The sequence below is a fragment of the Alligator mississippiensis genome, chromosome 5 (assembly GCF_030867095.1).
Source record: "Alligator mississippiensis isolate rAllMis1 chromosome 5, rAllMis1, whole genome shotgun sequence".
NCBI lineage: Eukaryota > Metazoa > Chordata > Crocodylia > Alligatoridae > Alligator > Alligator mississippiensis.
In genome coordinates, this window is record NC_081828.1 from 158,606,667 (window position 1) to 158,620,164 (window position 13,498).

General features: G+C 42.8%; 1 protein-coding gene across 3 annotated transcripts in view; it reads left to right on the top strand.

Moving 5' to 3' along the window:
* Positions 1-2,187: 2,187 nt before the first annotated feature.
* TRA2A (transformer 2 alpha homolog) overlaps positions 2,188-13,498 on the top strand; it is a 39,702-nt gene continuing 28,391 nt past the window's right edge. The window contains exons 1-2 of one of the 3 annotated variants that reach the window (XM_019497852.2): positions 2,188-2,354; positions 12,187-12,320. In XM_019497852.2, the coding sequence (XP_019353397.1) occupies positions 2,319-2,354; positions 12,187-12,320 (170 nt within the window). In that variant the 5' untranslated portion in view covers positions 2,188-2,318. The remainder of the gene's footprint in view (positions 2,355-12,186; positions 12,321-13,498) is intronic. The other 2 variants (XM_014603087.3, XM_006276979.4) reach the window with 2 other exon arrangements.

Sequence of the window (13,498 nt, forward strand, 5' to 3'; positions counted from 1 at the left end):
CGAGGGGTGAGCCGCGCGCTGGGAAAACCTTTTTTTTTTTTTTATTAAACATTTTATTAGCAAAAACCAGACTACAGCAAAGGATTCAAAGGGACCCCAGACCGAGGCCTCACAAAATGGTAATACAACATTTCAAATAACATAATACAAAACATTGGGATTGATATCATATTGCACGTCATCTCATTTGTACACAGTATAGACAACATCCCTGAGTATTGGCTATCTAACACATATTACACATATCGTTATCCCTATCCCATGTGCAACCTTCGCCAGCCTTTTCTACTCACAATGCTGACTCTTAGTTTAGCCTACACCTGTGCGGGGCTGAAACAACCCCCTGAAGTCCAGCTCTTCCCACAATTTTTTCTCCCCTCCTTTTTTCGTATTTCCTTCTCTATCTCTATAGAAGTGCAGCTCATGCATTGCTAGCGCCCGGACGACCACGGTTTCTCCCCTGCCAGGTAAGTATGCTTAATTAAAGCTGGGCTGAGGTGCCCCCCACGCCGACCCGCACGTGCAGTTCATAGAACACACCACACCACACCACACCCGCCCCGCCCCCGCCGCTCCACAGCCCGCCGCTGCCGCGCCGACCAGCACCTCTTCTACACTCCACTTCCCAACCGCACTCAGCGCCCCCTTCCCACACTGCCCCACGCGCCCCTTCCCGCCCCGCCCCTTTCCCCGCCAGATCCGCATACAGCCGTCATCGCCCCGCCCACTCTGCTTTCGTTATGAGACTCTTCCTGGCCACTTGGGCTCCAAGCGGCCTGCCCGCCCCGCCCGGGCTGTGGTGACCTGCCTGCGGGGACCTGGTCCCGCATTGCCACAGGTGGTCCGAGCCCGGGGCATAGGGCACCTGGGCAGCCAGCCCCTGGTGCAAGATTGGTTGTGGGGGTTAGGAGCAAAGCATCTCACCTGCCGACCCCGGAGCCGGGCTGCCCTGTTGCTCTGTGCTGCAACACTACCCTGAGGCCGGGAGACGGGTATCAGCCCCCCGGGCAGGAAGAGGATGCTGCAAGGATCTCAGCACTGGTCTCGGAGCAGCAGAGGGCTGCCTGCCATGTAAGCCAGCCCTTCAGGTCACTGGGTCTCCACCTTGTCTCAAGCTGCCTCCAGACCTTTTCTGAACTTAGCAGCACCCTGGTAAAGAACTGCTGGCCTGAGGCATCCAACATTTGATCTCAGGAGTTTCATAGGACTGTATGCCGAGTCTAGGTCAGGGGGTCTCCACCTTTCCAGGGTCAAGAACCCCTCCCCCCAGCATCACTTATGAGTGCAGTGGCACATTGGGCTAAGATCAAGTCAACTCAGTGGCTGTCTACATAAGGCGCTAACTGCTCACTTGTTACTGCGCATTTAGTATTTGCATGACCAAGTACTAAATGACTGCACAGTAACCAGCGTTACTGCACAATAACATCCTGGCATAGTTGCCTAGCAACACTTACTGTGCCATAGCTTCTTACTACTGCATAGTAGTGTCACATCTCGATTCATGCCTAGCAATGCTACTGCGCAGTACTAAAAAGCTAGATCTGTACTCAGGCCAAATACGAACTGCCCCCTGTAGCCTGCTGGCTCCCTGCTGTGCTGCCTTGCCCCTGGAAGCCCTGAATCAGCTGCACCGCCATGGCAAGGCACCCCCCTGTCCACCCAGCACCAGTGGGGGCATGACTGGGGGGAAGGCAGCAGGGTGGGGAGCCTCAGGCTGCAGCAGGCACCCCACATCTGTCCTTGCCCCGGACAGACCACCCTATCCACGAAACGTTACATGTCTTTATTGTAGAATTGGTAAAACAAGACCTATTTAAAGATCTGCTGTTTTCAGTTGGTGTCAGCTGCACAAGAAGAAGGAGCACACACCAGTGTACATGGAGTGTGGTTAAGAAATGACTGCTCTGCTCATGGACTCTGCGAGTGCTTTGAACCACGTCTCACGTTATCCAGGTTGCAGCCCTAGAGGCTTGGCATCAAAACACCCTTCCCGCCTCACCGCACCCAGCGGCGGGTAGACACCGCCTGCCCCTGACTGCGCAGGCGTCGTTCCCGCGGCCTCTCAGCGACGCATGAGCCGTGCGCTGCGCCGCCAGCCAGCCGCTCCGCGCTCGCCCTACTGCCGGCGGCGCCTCCTTTGTGACTGGCGCGGCGGCCCCGCCCCCCGCGCGCGCGGCGGCCCCAGACCAGGCTGAGGCGCCATTTTGCGCTGCGGCGGCGGCGGCGGGGGACGGCGGTGCACTCGCTCGTTCGGAGGCTCTGCAGGGAGGCGGCCCTGCCCTGCTCTGCGCGGCTCGGTCCGGCCCGCCGGCACCATGAGCGACGTGGAGGAGAACAACTTCGAGGGGAGGGTGAGTGGCCGTCCCGGTCCGGCCTGCCGGGGGGAGGGGAGGCGGCCCGGCCCGGCCCGGCCCGGCCCGGCCCGGCCCGGCTCGGCTCTTCGCTGATATGGCTCCTGCCTTCGCCCGCGGCGGGGCTGGGCCGGGCCCTGGGCCCCCACCCGCCATTTCTCCCCCCGTCTTTCTCCTCCTCGCGGCCCGTCAGGCCCGCACTCACCTTCCCTGGTGCCCGGAGCCGCCTTCCCTGGAAAAGCCCGCGCGAGGGGGCACTGCGTCGCCTTACCCTGGAGCCAGGGCCTCGGAGCCCGTAGGTCCTGCCGCTGCCGCGGGTCCGTCCCTGTTTGGAGGCCGGTTCCCGCGCCGCCGCGGGCCGGGGTGTGTGTGTCCGCGCTGCCCGGCCGGCACGAGGGTGAGGACGCGGCTGAGGCGGGTGCGGAGTGGGGAGCAGGTGGCAGAGACCCAGCGTCCACACCCCACCGCCATCTCCTCTGTTTTGTTTTGCAGGGACTCTGGTGGCCTTTCAAGACTTGCTCTTGAAGAACACTTCAGAGCCTCCTTGGGTGACCTTCTCTGACGAGCCAGCGGCAGCAACTTGGTAGCCAGGGAGTGTTGCTGCGGGGGGATATAAGCAATAAAATCCTGAGAAGTGCCTTGTTGTATCCCAGTAACGGCTTCTCCTGGAATGGGGGAGTCCCTAGGCTACAGGCACTAGGCTCGACTGCATGGTTTGCTGCTGCTGGTTCCTCAGGGGAGGTGAACAAAACATGGTTTTCAACAAAACATGTTTTTTAATCTTAATTGTTCTGGCAGGAGTGGCTTTGTATGCTGCACTGTTTCTGGCTAAGTAAAATAATTGGTAAATGGCTATCAGACCTAATGAGTCAGCTGTCAGTTTGAAAAATTTGGGTAAGGAGCATGTCTGCCAGTTCTTTAAAATCTATTGCTTTGAGCACTAGTTTTCTGTGAGCTTTTTTATTATTATTATTATGTATTTGTTTCTCTTTCTTTTCTTGAAAAAGATCTTCCCCTTGTTTCCTCTAGCTAAAAATTATTCTTGTGGGATTTCTAGACAGATCAGTTGTTAGTTTTATGGGGGTGTTAAATTAAGCTGACTAGCTTCAAAGTAATTTACAACCAGTTGATTTGAATCAGCTATTTTAATTGACTTTTCCACTTGTACTTCAGTTTCTTCCTAAAGGAAGATGCATTCCCATTATATAACCATCATCATGATTTTAAAATTAAAAAGAGCTTTTGCATTGGATTTGGGAAATGCTTTGATCATATACATACAAAATCACTATGTGTTTATTTAAATGACTATAAGCACAGCACTGTCAGATTCTTATTATGTTTACCTTTTTCATATGTTAGAAAAGCATGAATTATATTGCCTGTTTACCAGGTAATGAATTTTGCTTGTGGTTTGTTAGGCAGTTGAATTGGCATGGTAACTAGGAATTAAACACGCATACAACAACACACACTATTCATTAAACAAGTCAACCTTAAATGTTTTGGATACATAAGATTTTTTTTAAATTACGTATACTTCAGATTTAGGAGAAGACTTAGGAAAAGATTTGAGAAGATTATGTAGTTAGTGAATTAAACTCATTTCAGTTTAGTTTGTGAAACTTTTTCAGATGTAGTCAAAGTGGTGAACCTAAGTTCCTACTTGCTTCTCTCTCTCAAATATGAGACTCTTAAGTTCCTTAGGCTATCCTTTAAATATAAAATCAGTAAATCACAAGTGTCAAATTAAAAATGTGTGGCTTTTAAGAGGCCAGAGTAATGTTAGGCTTTAACATTACTTTTACATTTAATTTTGAATAAGTTTATAGCTTTCTTATTAAAGTAACACCAAAAATGTTTTAAATAATAATCTGCTCGCTTGGGAAAAAAAACTCAACTATTTTTCAATTACTTTTATTGTAAAAGATCTGAGTGTAGCAAATAGCAGCTCCCCCTCCCCCCTTCTGTGACATTCAATAGAACAACAGTGGCAGAGCAGTAGCAATTACTTTTTCTATTTTGCTATTTTTGAACAGCTTTTACTTTTTGAACCAAGTATTTTACAATAGGATAAATGTACATTTTTTTTTCTTAAGCTAGCTTTTTTTTAGTAAATATGTTAATGGAATGAAATTAGTATACTAAACTGATAATCACAAGCTTGATTTGAAATGGTACTGTTCATTTGGGTGAAGCGAAGCCTTGGTGACACGGCAGGATTGGGATGCAAGATAAAATATAGACTGTAGTGGGCCTGCTCACACTAGTTTTTTTTATAAAGTGTAAATATTTTTAAAAAACAGTATTAAAAATTGCCACAGGACTGTAAATGTCTGAGCATTCTTGAGAATATTAATATTTTAGTAAGTGAATCAGGGAATAAAGGAATTTAAGAAGTCAGGGGATACAGGTGGTGAAACGTGGTTATAAGAAGCAATGGCATGTATATTCCTTCCCAAATCACAAGGTACTTAGTCCTGATTGGATGTACAGGTACCAAATCAATTAGCTTTTGTAATTGGTGCAAATTAGTTTAATGCATTTTTTCCTTGAATTCTGAGGTCTCTGTCTTGATGAAGAGATTCTATTGAATATTTTTTTTCGTATGTAAATACACCTAAGTTGGAAAAGTAATTGAATTGCCTCTATTTCCCTTAATATAGTTGAAGATTTAAATAAGGCAGTTTTTAATGCCATTGAGTTAATATTATTTTCAACTTAAATAAACTGATCTAACAGCCAAATTATGTGACTTCTACCCAGTTAATATTAAAGATGAAATAACTTCTTTCTGTTTGTGTTGGCTCATAAATGATTGTGATGCAGCTATTGAATTTTTTTTTCAACCTGATGAAAATCAGTTTCACTAGGTTACAGTATAACTGATATATTATGATGCCTAATTACACAAAGCAGAGTACCTGGGTTTTTTTTCACTTCTTTAGCTTGGCTGACCCCAATCTTAAACCTTGAGTCCTTGCTATTTGCATTCCAAATTCTTTATATGTTCTAACATGGATATTTATTAGACTGTATTGCCACTGTTGTAGATGTTAGGAAAGCCTTCTAAGGATAAAGTTAATTTGTTAAAGGGGACAGTTGCAGACTCCTAAAAGCATGAGAAACCCAAGAATTCAAAGGAAGACTCTTGTTTTCAGTTGTACTTCTCTCCGAAGTATTTATCTACTATTGCTGCAAGTAACATCATAGCTAAAAGGCAAGGAAAGAATTTTCAGTTTCAGTTTCTCTTCTGCAGTTGACCCTGCTTTATGTATTTTCGGTATACTCAGGTTCCCTGTATAGTCTGTCACGTTTGTGGCACATTTACACCTCAACAGGCTAGAGCAAAATGCCAACAGAATAGTGTTTTGTAAAACCATAAATTTTTCAAAACTTGGCAATTTTAGTAATTGGAACTGCTTTACCCATCTTTTGCAGTTGAGTGTATTTCACGTTACTGTCTGTACCCCCCCCCCCCACCCCCCAGAGATTTTTTTTTTTTAAGTCCTCTTTTCAAATAACCAAATTCTCTGGTTTGGAAGGCACTGACTGGAGAAGTAGTAAAGCAGTGTGGTTAGATTGAGGAAATAGAAAAGGGATTTTAGTGGGACTGTTTACAACTGTTTAACACCCATCTTATTTCACTTAATGATATTTGGGTAAAAAGTCTTTGTTAACCATCTAGTTTCTTCACCTTTTCAAATAAGATGGTATATGACATTGAGTCCTAATGACTGTAATATTTTAGCTGCCAACTGTAAAGGTAGGATAAAATCTGCTTTCCCAGTCTGGGGGTCCTGCTTACCAGGAGTGCGTATTTAGTGAATTCGTCTAGGATTTCAGTCCATTTTATACTTCCTTTTTTCTCTAATATCAAAGCTCTCCAGATAAATTAGAATTCTAGTTTTAGTTTCTATGATTTGTCCTTTGTGACACTTCCTTTTACAGACTTTAAGGAGAATTGTTACCTAGGGTAGTAGTATTCCTGGCTAACTGTTGTTCTGCAGTAGAATCCCTGTTACCTGGCTCAAGAATCATGGAATCAGGAATTGAGTAAACACTTTAAACCTTTTCTTCTTTCTGTGTTTAGAAGAGTATCAGGGTGATGTAAAGATAATGGTATTTGCTTCTTATGCACATACTGTATTCCTGTTAATGCACAAGGACTCAAAAAAGGCACATGAGTCTTAGTTGCATTCATGTTTAGGCAGTTGATGTTAGTAACATGCCTTTTCTGTTGGTGCTTAGTCTGTGGACTGTAGTTTCAAAATTAGGTTTTTCAAAGCAGTGGACAAATTTTACCCTGAATTTCAATCTCTCTTTATATCTTTAGAGAGACTTTCATTATTTATCATTTAAAGTAAAGACATTTTGTGTGTTGATCATGTTGGGATAGGGGTGACGCTTTCCTTTAATTCTTCCTTCTCCTCTTCCTCCCCTGGGGAGGTGGGGCAGTAGTTTCTTAGTACATGAAGGAGTGTGTTAAAATAATTTTTCCCCCTTCTAAATAATCCACTTACCCTAGTATAAATAAATATGAGTGTTGTTTATGTGCAAGTTCTGCATGGATAAATATAGCAGTTTACCTAGTTGTACATTTTAAGACACACAAGAGCCTTGTTAGAACCATCAGCACCTTGAGCTAGAAAATGGATGTTATTTTATTGATATTTTTTTCACATGTGCTTTCCAGTGCCCTTTGTTTCTAGGGGAATCTTCCTGAAATGTTACTGGCCTCTCAAATTTTTATCATGTGAACCAACTGTAGCTAATTAGCTAAAGCTGTACTCTGCAGCTAGTCCATTGATGCCTCCAGCTCCTATGTTGCTGTTCTTTACCAAGTTTATTGCTTTCTTTCACTTGCTTGGGCTTTGTCTATATTATAAAGGTCTGTTAGCATAACAGTGTTGCATAGGGGTGTAAAAAGATCATACTAGTGTAGCTGGCGCAACCTCTGGTGGGGATTCTAGCTCTTTTGGTAGAAGTCCTGCTGTCTATTAGAAGCTGGTGTAGCTCTCACAGCAGAACAAGTCTGTCACGCAGTTCCATCTCTCTGGGAACCTGGACATGTTATTTCAGCCGTCCTGTAGTATAGTTTAAGCCTTTAATCATCTGCTGTTTCATTAAATGAGACTATCAACTACCATTTGTGGTTGCAGCAGTAAGAGTGGAGCTTGTAGCTGTGTTGCATCAGTTTGAGAGGAGCAATCTTATAGCTGAGGAATGGTTAGGAGTACTGTTATCAGTTAGTCATCCTGTAGTCTGTGATAACAATTCACTTGTACATTTCTGGCTGAAACATTCATAATGACAAGCTACCTGTAGCTGATCAGTTAATATTGACTAGCCTGCCATGAATGGCTCCTTAGAGCAAGAGATGTGCTTTGCTTTGCCCATGTGTACTTTAGTTCTGGGATGGGATGTTTATGGAATTTAAAGACAAGGTAGATGTGCACCTTTATAGATTAACTAAGAGCAAAAACCCACAAAATTTTGTGAAGCCAAGTTCACTTCATCAGATGCTGTGAAAGGACAGCGTTGTATAAAGTGGAGTGACTTAAAACAGTGCCTCTCAACCTTTTTTGTACCAGGACCCATTTGTAAACATTGATGGCCAGTCCCAACCTGCTGCCTCCCAGCCCCCCAGCATGTGGGGTGGGGATAGGGTGGCCAGCATAGAGGACCTTCTGGTTTTCTGCTATAGTGTTTTCTATTGAGGAGAAATAGAGGACATAAAGATGGTGGGTTTCATATCAACAGAGAATAACCGAACGGTCCTCTATGATGGCCACCCTAGGCGGGGAGGGGGTATAGGGCATGGAGGGCCACAAGCAGCCTTTTGCAGGCTGTAACCTCTCTCAGCCTGTAGGTCAAAAGCCACAGTTTCCGAAGTTTTCTCATTTAAAAGAGACTCCATCTGTAAAATTTCTAGATCCTTTTTCAGGTTTGTTCATGACCCTTTCATATATTCTTAGACCTATGGGTTGAGAAATACCGATTTAGAATATAATAGGTAGGAATGCAGGAGAGAGAGTGGGGAATAGAGGCGTACAAAGAAGCCATAAGAACAGAGGGGCCACAAAAACTAATCCAGGTATAGTCCCTGTTTAAACCATACTTAACAGTCCAGTTTGGATGATTTCTTGTTCCACAACTTCCACATGGATTTTAAGAAATGTGGTCTTAATTGTTGATGTGTATCAGTCACCTGATTAAGGTGGTGTGGGGGCAGGGAAGGTGAGGTTGAGTAGAGAGAATCTCTTTGAGTTAAGCATATTTGGTTTAGGCAACAGTCAAAGATAAAGCAGTTTTGATGCATAGGAGAAAGCAAAACTTTTAAACCAAAAGAGCTTTTGAGCAAACTTGTCTATACGTGTTTCAGTCAGGACAGTACCTTTGCTTGAAATGATAATGAAAGTAATGAGCATCCAATTTTTTCCCCTGCTGAGGTGAGATTTTTTTTTAAGTTAGAGGTTTTCTGTTTGTCCGATAATATGCATATACAGCAATCAGGTTTACCCCATTGTGTTACATAATAAAACTTTAAGGATGTTGTAGCAAATTTTTTTCTCCTTCCCTGTTGTCTCATGGGGCGGGGTGGGGGGACACAACACTTTCAAACAAAAGATCTCACCCTGTGCTATGTGAGTCTCTAGGAGTCATGAGCCTGTTTTTATTTTTCTGTGTTGTTTTTTTTTGATGAACTATATCTTTTGCAGTCTCCCCCTTGTGGACACAAACTATCTTGATAAAAAGTCCATATGAAGTTTTGTGGGTCTTGGAGCTAGATGTTTTATGTGGTATGAGAAGGTGTATTATAAATCAGTGCTACAGAAAACTGTCAGATAATAGCTGTCTCTTTAGAGGCAGTCTGTATCTCCAGTTACCTTACAGCTGAGGAGTTTTGACATTTGTAAGAACTTACTCTTGTTGCTGTTTTAAAATTGGGACAGTTAAATTATCTTAAGTTTAAAATATAACAACTGAAGTCACTTAAAAATAAAACCCAAATGGATGGATATTTGATCTATAGCAGAGGTTTCCAAACTTTTTCTTATTGTGTACCCCCTTCCAGATTTACCAGCTGCCTGTGTACCCCTACCAGCATACCCCTTAATGCCAATTACTATTACAATGCAAATTAAACCCACCATTGCACAATTTCTCCTGTGTACCCCAGGGGTACACATATGACAGTTCAGGAACCCCTAGTCTACAGTAAATGAGTTCTTTAAATATACGCATTCATGTCACAAATGGTAAGTTGGAATCTCTTTCATTACTGCAGTAGAGGCTTAAATTTGTTGCTGGAACCGTGAATCACTCCTTAAAACAAGAATCAGGCATACAGCTTATGGGCCAAACTATACCCCAAGGTACATTTCTGTATACTACAGGACATATTTAAGATGGGGTACCATCTGTTTTCTCTGTATAAAACTGAAAATGTTTAACCCTCACTTTTTTAGAACAAACCTCTGAATCTGAGTAGGATATATAGCCTATATAGTAAAGTGTTATCTTCCTCATTTTGTAGGTACTCTGAAGCAGTGATGAAGTAATGAACTCTCTCCCATTTCCCTTTGATTAAAGGGATAGTTTAAAAAATGAGCGAGTACACAACTACAATATTGAATGTTTCATTTTTTTTCTCATTTTGATTAGAAAAGTGACTGGGAATTATGCCAACAAAAATTGAGTATTATTGGAGGGAAGAAACAAATGTGAAATGCAATGAAGGGGTAGAAAAAGGGAAAGAAAAGGCAGGAATAGTGGTTGGTATAAAAGGGAGCATATTTTGAGAGAAGTATGAGAATGAGACACTGAGCCTTCATGTATCCCTTGATTTCTGTGCAAATCTCTTGATTGTCATCAGTGGACATTCTACTGCATGAGAGTGTGTAATCGTAAATTCGTACTGTGACAAACAGGTCATAGACATGCAGTTTGACCCCTTTTATCAATGTTTTGATATCAGTATCGGGTACCATTGATGGCATCTCCTTTCTTGTTCTTGGAATCTTGATTACCATGGGGAAGTTTGTACAGGTACTTGTTGGGGGATGAATAGAGAACTGAAACTTCTGTTTCAACTATTCCTTTTTTGTGCGTTTTAAAGGAAACAAAGGTTAAGAAAACCTATGAAAATTGACTATCGTTTTAAAGGGGGTGGAAGAAAACACTAGCGAACCGATTAGGTGAACTGTAGAGTGAAAGGCTGACCAGGAAACAGGCTATAATATTAGCAAAGTAAGAGATACAGTTAGAAAGATGTAATGATAATCAGTGCATAATAGATAGTAAGAGAAATTATGAAAACAAGAACAAAATGAGGATGAAAACAAGAACAAAATGAGGAGTGGGGTGGGCTAGGAAACCCTTGTAAGGGAGTAGACATTTCCTGTGCCTTCATTCCATTTATTTGTGCATTTTTAATACTTTTATGTTTAAAAATGTACAACTATTTTAGGCAGGTTTAGGCCATCAATAACCAAGTTCCCTGGAAAAAGTTTTTAGGGGGAAAAAAATCCCCATTTGCTCTTTGTTTGCTTGTTTTCCTGGCTATTTCTCTTTGCATGTTCATGCAAGTGAAAATGTTCCTTCCTGTCTCTACTGGATTGCTTTGAACTACAGTATCAAAATTGTATTTAATACTCAAGGAAAACAGGATAACAATGAGGAAGAAAATTGTTGAAGAATCACAAACTTTTTAGTTTGGGTGTTGTGCATATCTATGTGCATGTATTATGTAAGTATGTACATAGATGGATTTTGACTGGGAAGCTGTGCTGTAACCAGCTGGTTAAACAAAACATAATTTAGTAAATTTTTATTAGACCAGCATTCCAGCTAATTATGTTGAGAAGTGCAAACTCAATGTTTTGAGACAAATATACATTTTATATCAGAACATCTTAATATATTTTGCGCTAATTAATTGATAATATATTTGTGTATCTTAACAGAATTTCTAAAAAATGAGGAAAATTACATAGTCTGAAAGGGGAGGAGGGTAACTTTGAAAATACAGTAAAAAAAGATAAATTCAGTAAATTCATTGTTAAATCCTACAAACTTATACAATTTTAAAGATTTTTTCAAAAAATTGTTTTTATAAAATAGTTACTTGCACTTTACCTGCTGGCTTGTCCATTTTGGTAGATAACATTCTGAACTCCAGCAGAGTTTTTATAATCCCCACGTGCTTAAATATACTAAATGTTCTTTTTCCATTAAGGTTAATGTTCGTGAAGAAATTGAAGAGTTTTTTCCAAGAATGTGGAAGATAAATCAAGATAAAAGAAGGCTAATGAAAAGTATTAAAGATCAGAAAATTAAAATTGAATGGGGGAAAAAATTGAACAGAAGATTGGTCAGATAGAAGCACTTGAATTTTTTTTTAAGGCTATAATGAATTGTTTGAATTGGGGAAGAATACACGAAGTATGAAAAATGAAAAACTCAATGAAGAATGAAGAAAAGTAGAAAGCAAGAGTGAAGTAGAATTAAAAGAATCTGGAAGAATGAATGGGTCCTAGGTTAAGTAAATGTATGGTTTATGTTCCAGTGTCTGTATGATCAAGTTGTAGATGAATTTGCATGATTACTTAGTTAATAGCGAATTGGTGATCTGGTTCAAGTAGGGAACTATTTGAGGAGAGCATACAATATTAACAGTGGGTTAACAAAGTGAAATTTGTTTTGGAGGGTGTTGCCTAACCGTTTGTTTTTCAGGAGCAATCAATATAATGTAATTATTGTACTGTAAATGTTAGGAGTTAGGCATATATGCAGCCAATGCCATTTGTAATACTGTTTTTTTTGTTAGGAGTCTCGCTCCCAGTCAAAATCCCCAGCTGGGAGTCCTGCTCGTGTAAAATCGGAGAGCAGGTCAGGATCTCGCAGTCCATCAAGGGCATCCAAACATTCTGAATCTCATTCTCGGTCAAGATCAAAATCCAGGTATGTACTCAAGCTGATAAATGTTAATGCAGCAAAGGAGTAGCTCTTTGATGTATAGTGTTCAATTAATTTTGTCCATAATATCAGGTAAAAAAATAACCAGAGTAGGAAAAGAAAAGCCCTAGTACATTTTCCTAAGAAGTTTTCTTTTCTGAGGAAGGAGCTGGTTTGCTGTGTTGGTTGGCCTTGAAATAAGTAATAATTATTTCAAATACTTAACTGATATTCAGCTTTTATAAGACATATCAGCTTATAACTTTGAGCTCATCCTTGCTTATGCATGCTGTAGTCTGACTAAAAAGTTAGGGAACTTTCTCAGTTGTCCATAATCATCAGCAGACCCAGCTTGCACTGGTGTGGTGTATGTGTGGCTCCCTCATTCACTGGTTTTCATCCTCGTATTTTTACTTTAAGCCAGGGGCGGGCAAAATAAGGCCCACAGGCTGGATCTGGCCCATGGGGCCCCTAAATAATTTAGAAAATTAATATTGATCTGCCTGCCTGTCAAAAAGGATAGGAGCCAGGTCAATAGGAGCCATGGGGAGTCGGCAGCAGGACCCAGCAGCCCTGCAGCAAGGCCTGCCCGGCTCTGCCCACCGGAGGATTTTGGCCTGGGACACTGGGACTGTTGCTTCCTCCCTCCGCCTGAGAAGGAAACTCAGATAAGAATGCAGGGGGGAAGGGCAGGGGAAGACCATGGGCAATAGCCCCAGTCCTTGGGACTGGGCTGGCTCCTGCTGAGTCCTGCAGTCATGGCCATGCAGCTGAGAGACGTGGTTCTGGAGCAGCAGGCAGGAAAGCAGGGGAATGGCAGCTACAGGCAGGGGGAAGGAGCAGTGAGGGAGCATGTGGGAGCACAGCAACAGCTGGGCGGGAGTGCAGGGCCTGTGCCAGTGTTCTGGGGCCACCGCTGGTGGGGGGCCCCCGCACTTCCAACTGTTGCTGCGCTTCCATGCACCCACTTGCTGCCCCTTCCTGCAAACCTGTAGCTGCCATTTCCCTGCTTTCCACCCTGCTGCCAGCTGCTCCAGCACCACATGGCTCCCAACTCCATTGCTGGCACACGGGAGCATGGGGTCTGTGCCAGTACCCTGGGGCCAGGAGCAGGAGGGGTAGAGGGTGATGTATACACACATACACACTCACATGCTCCCACGTACCCACCACCAAAGCTGTCC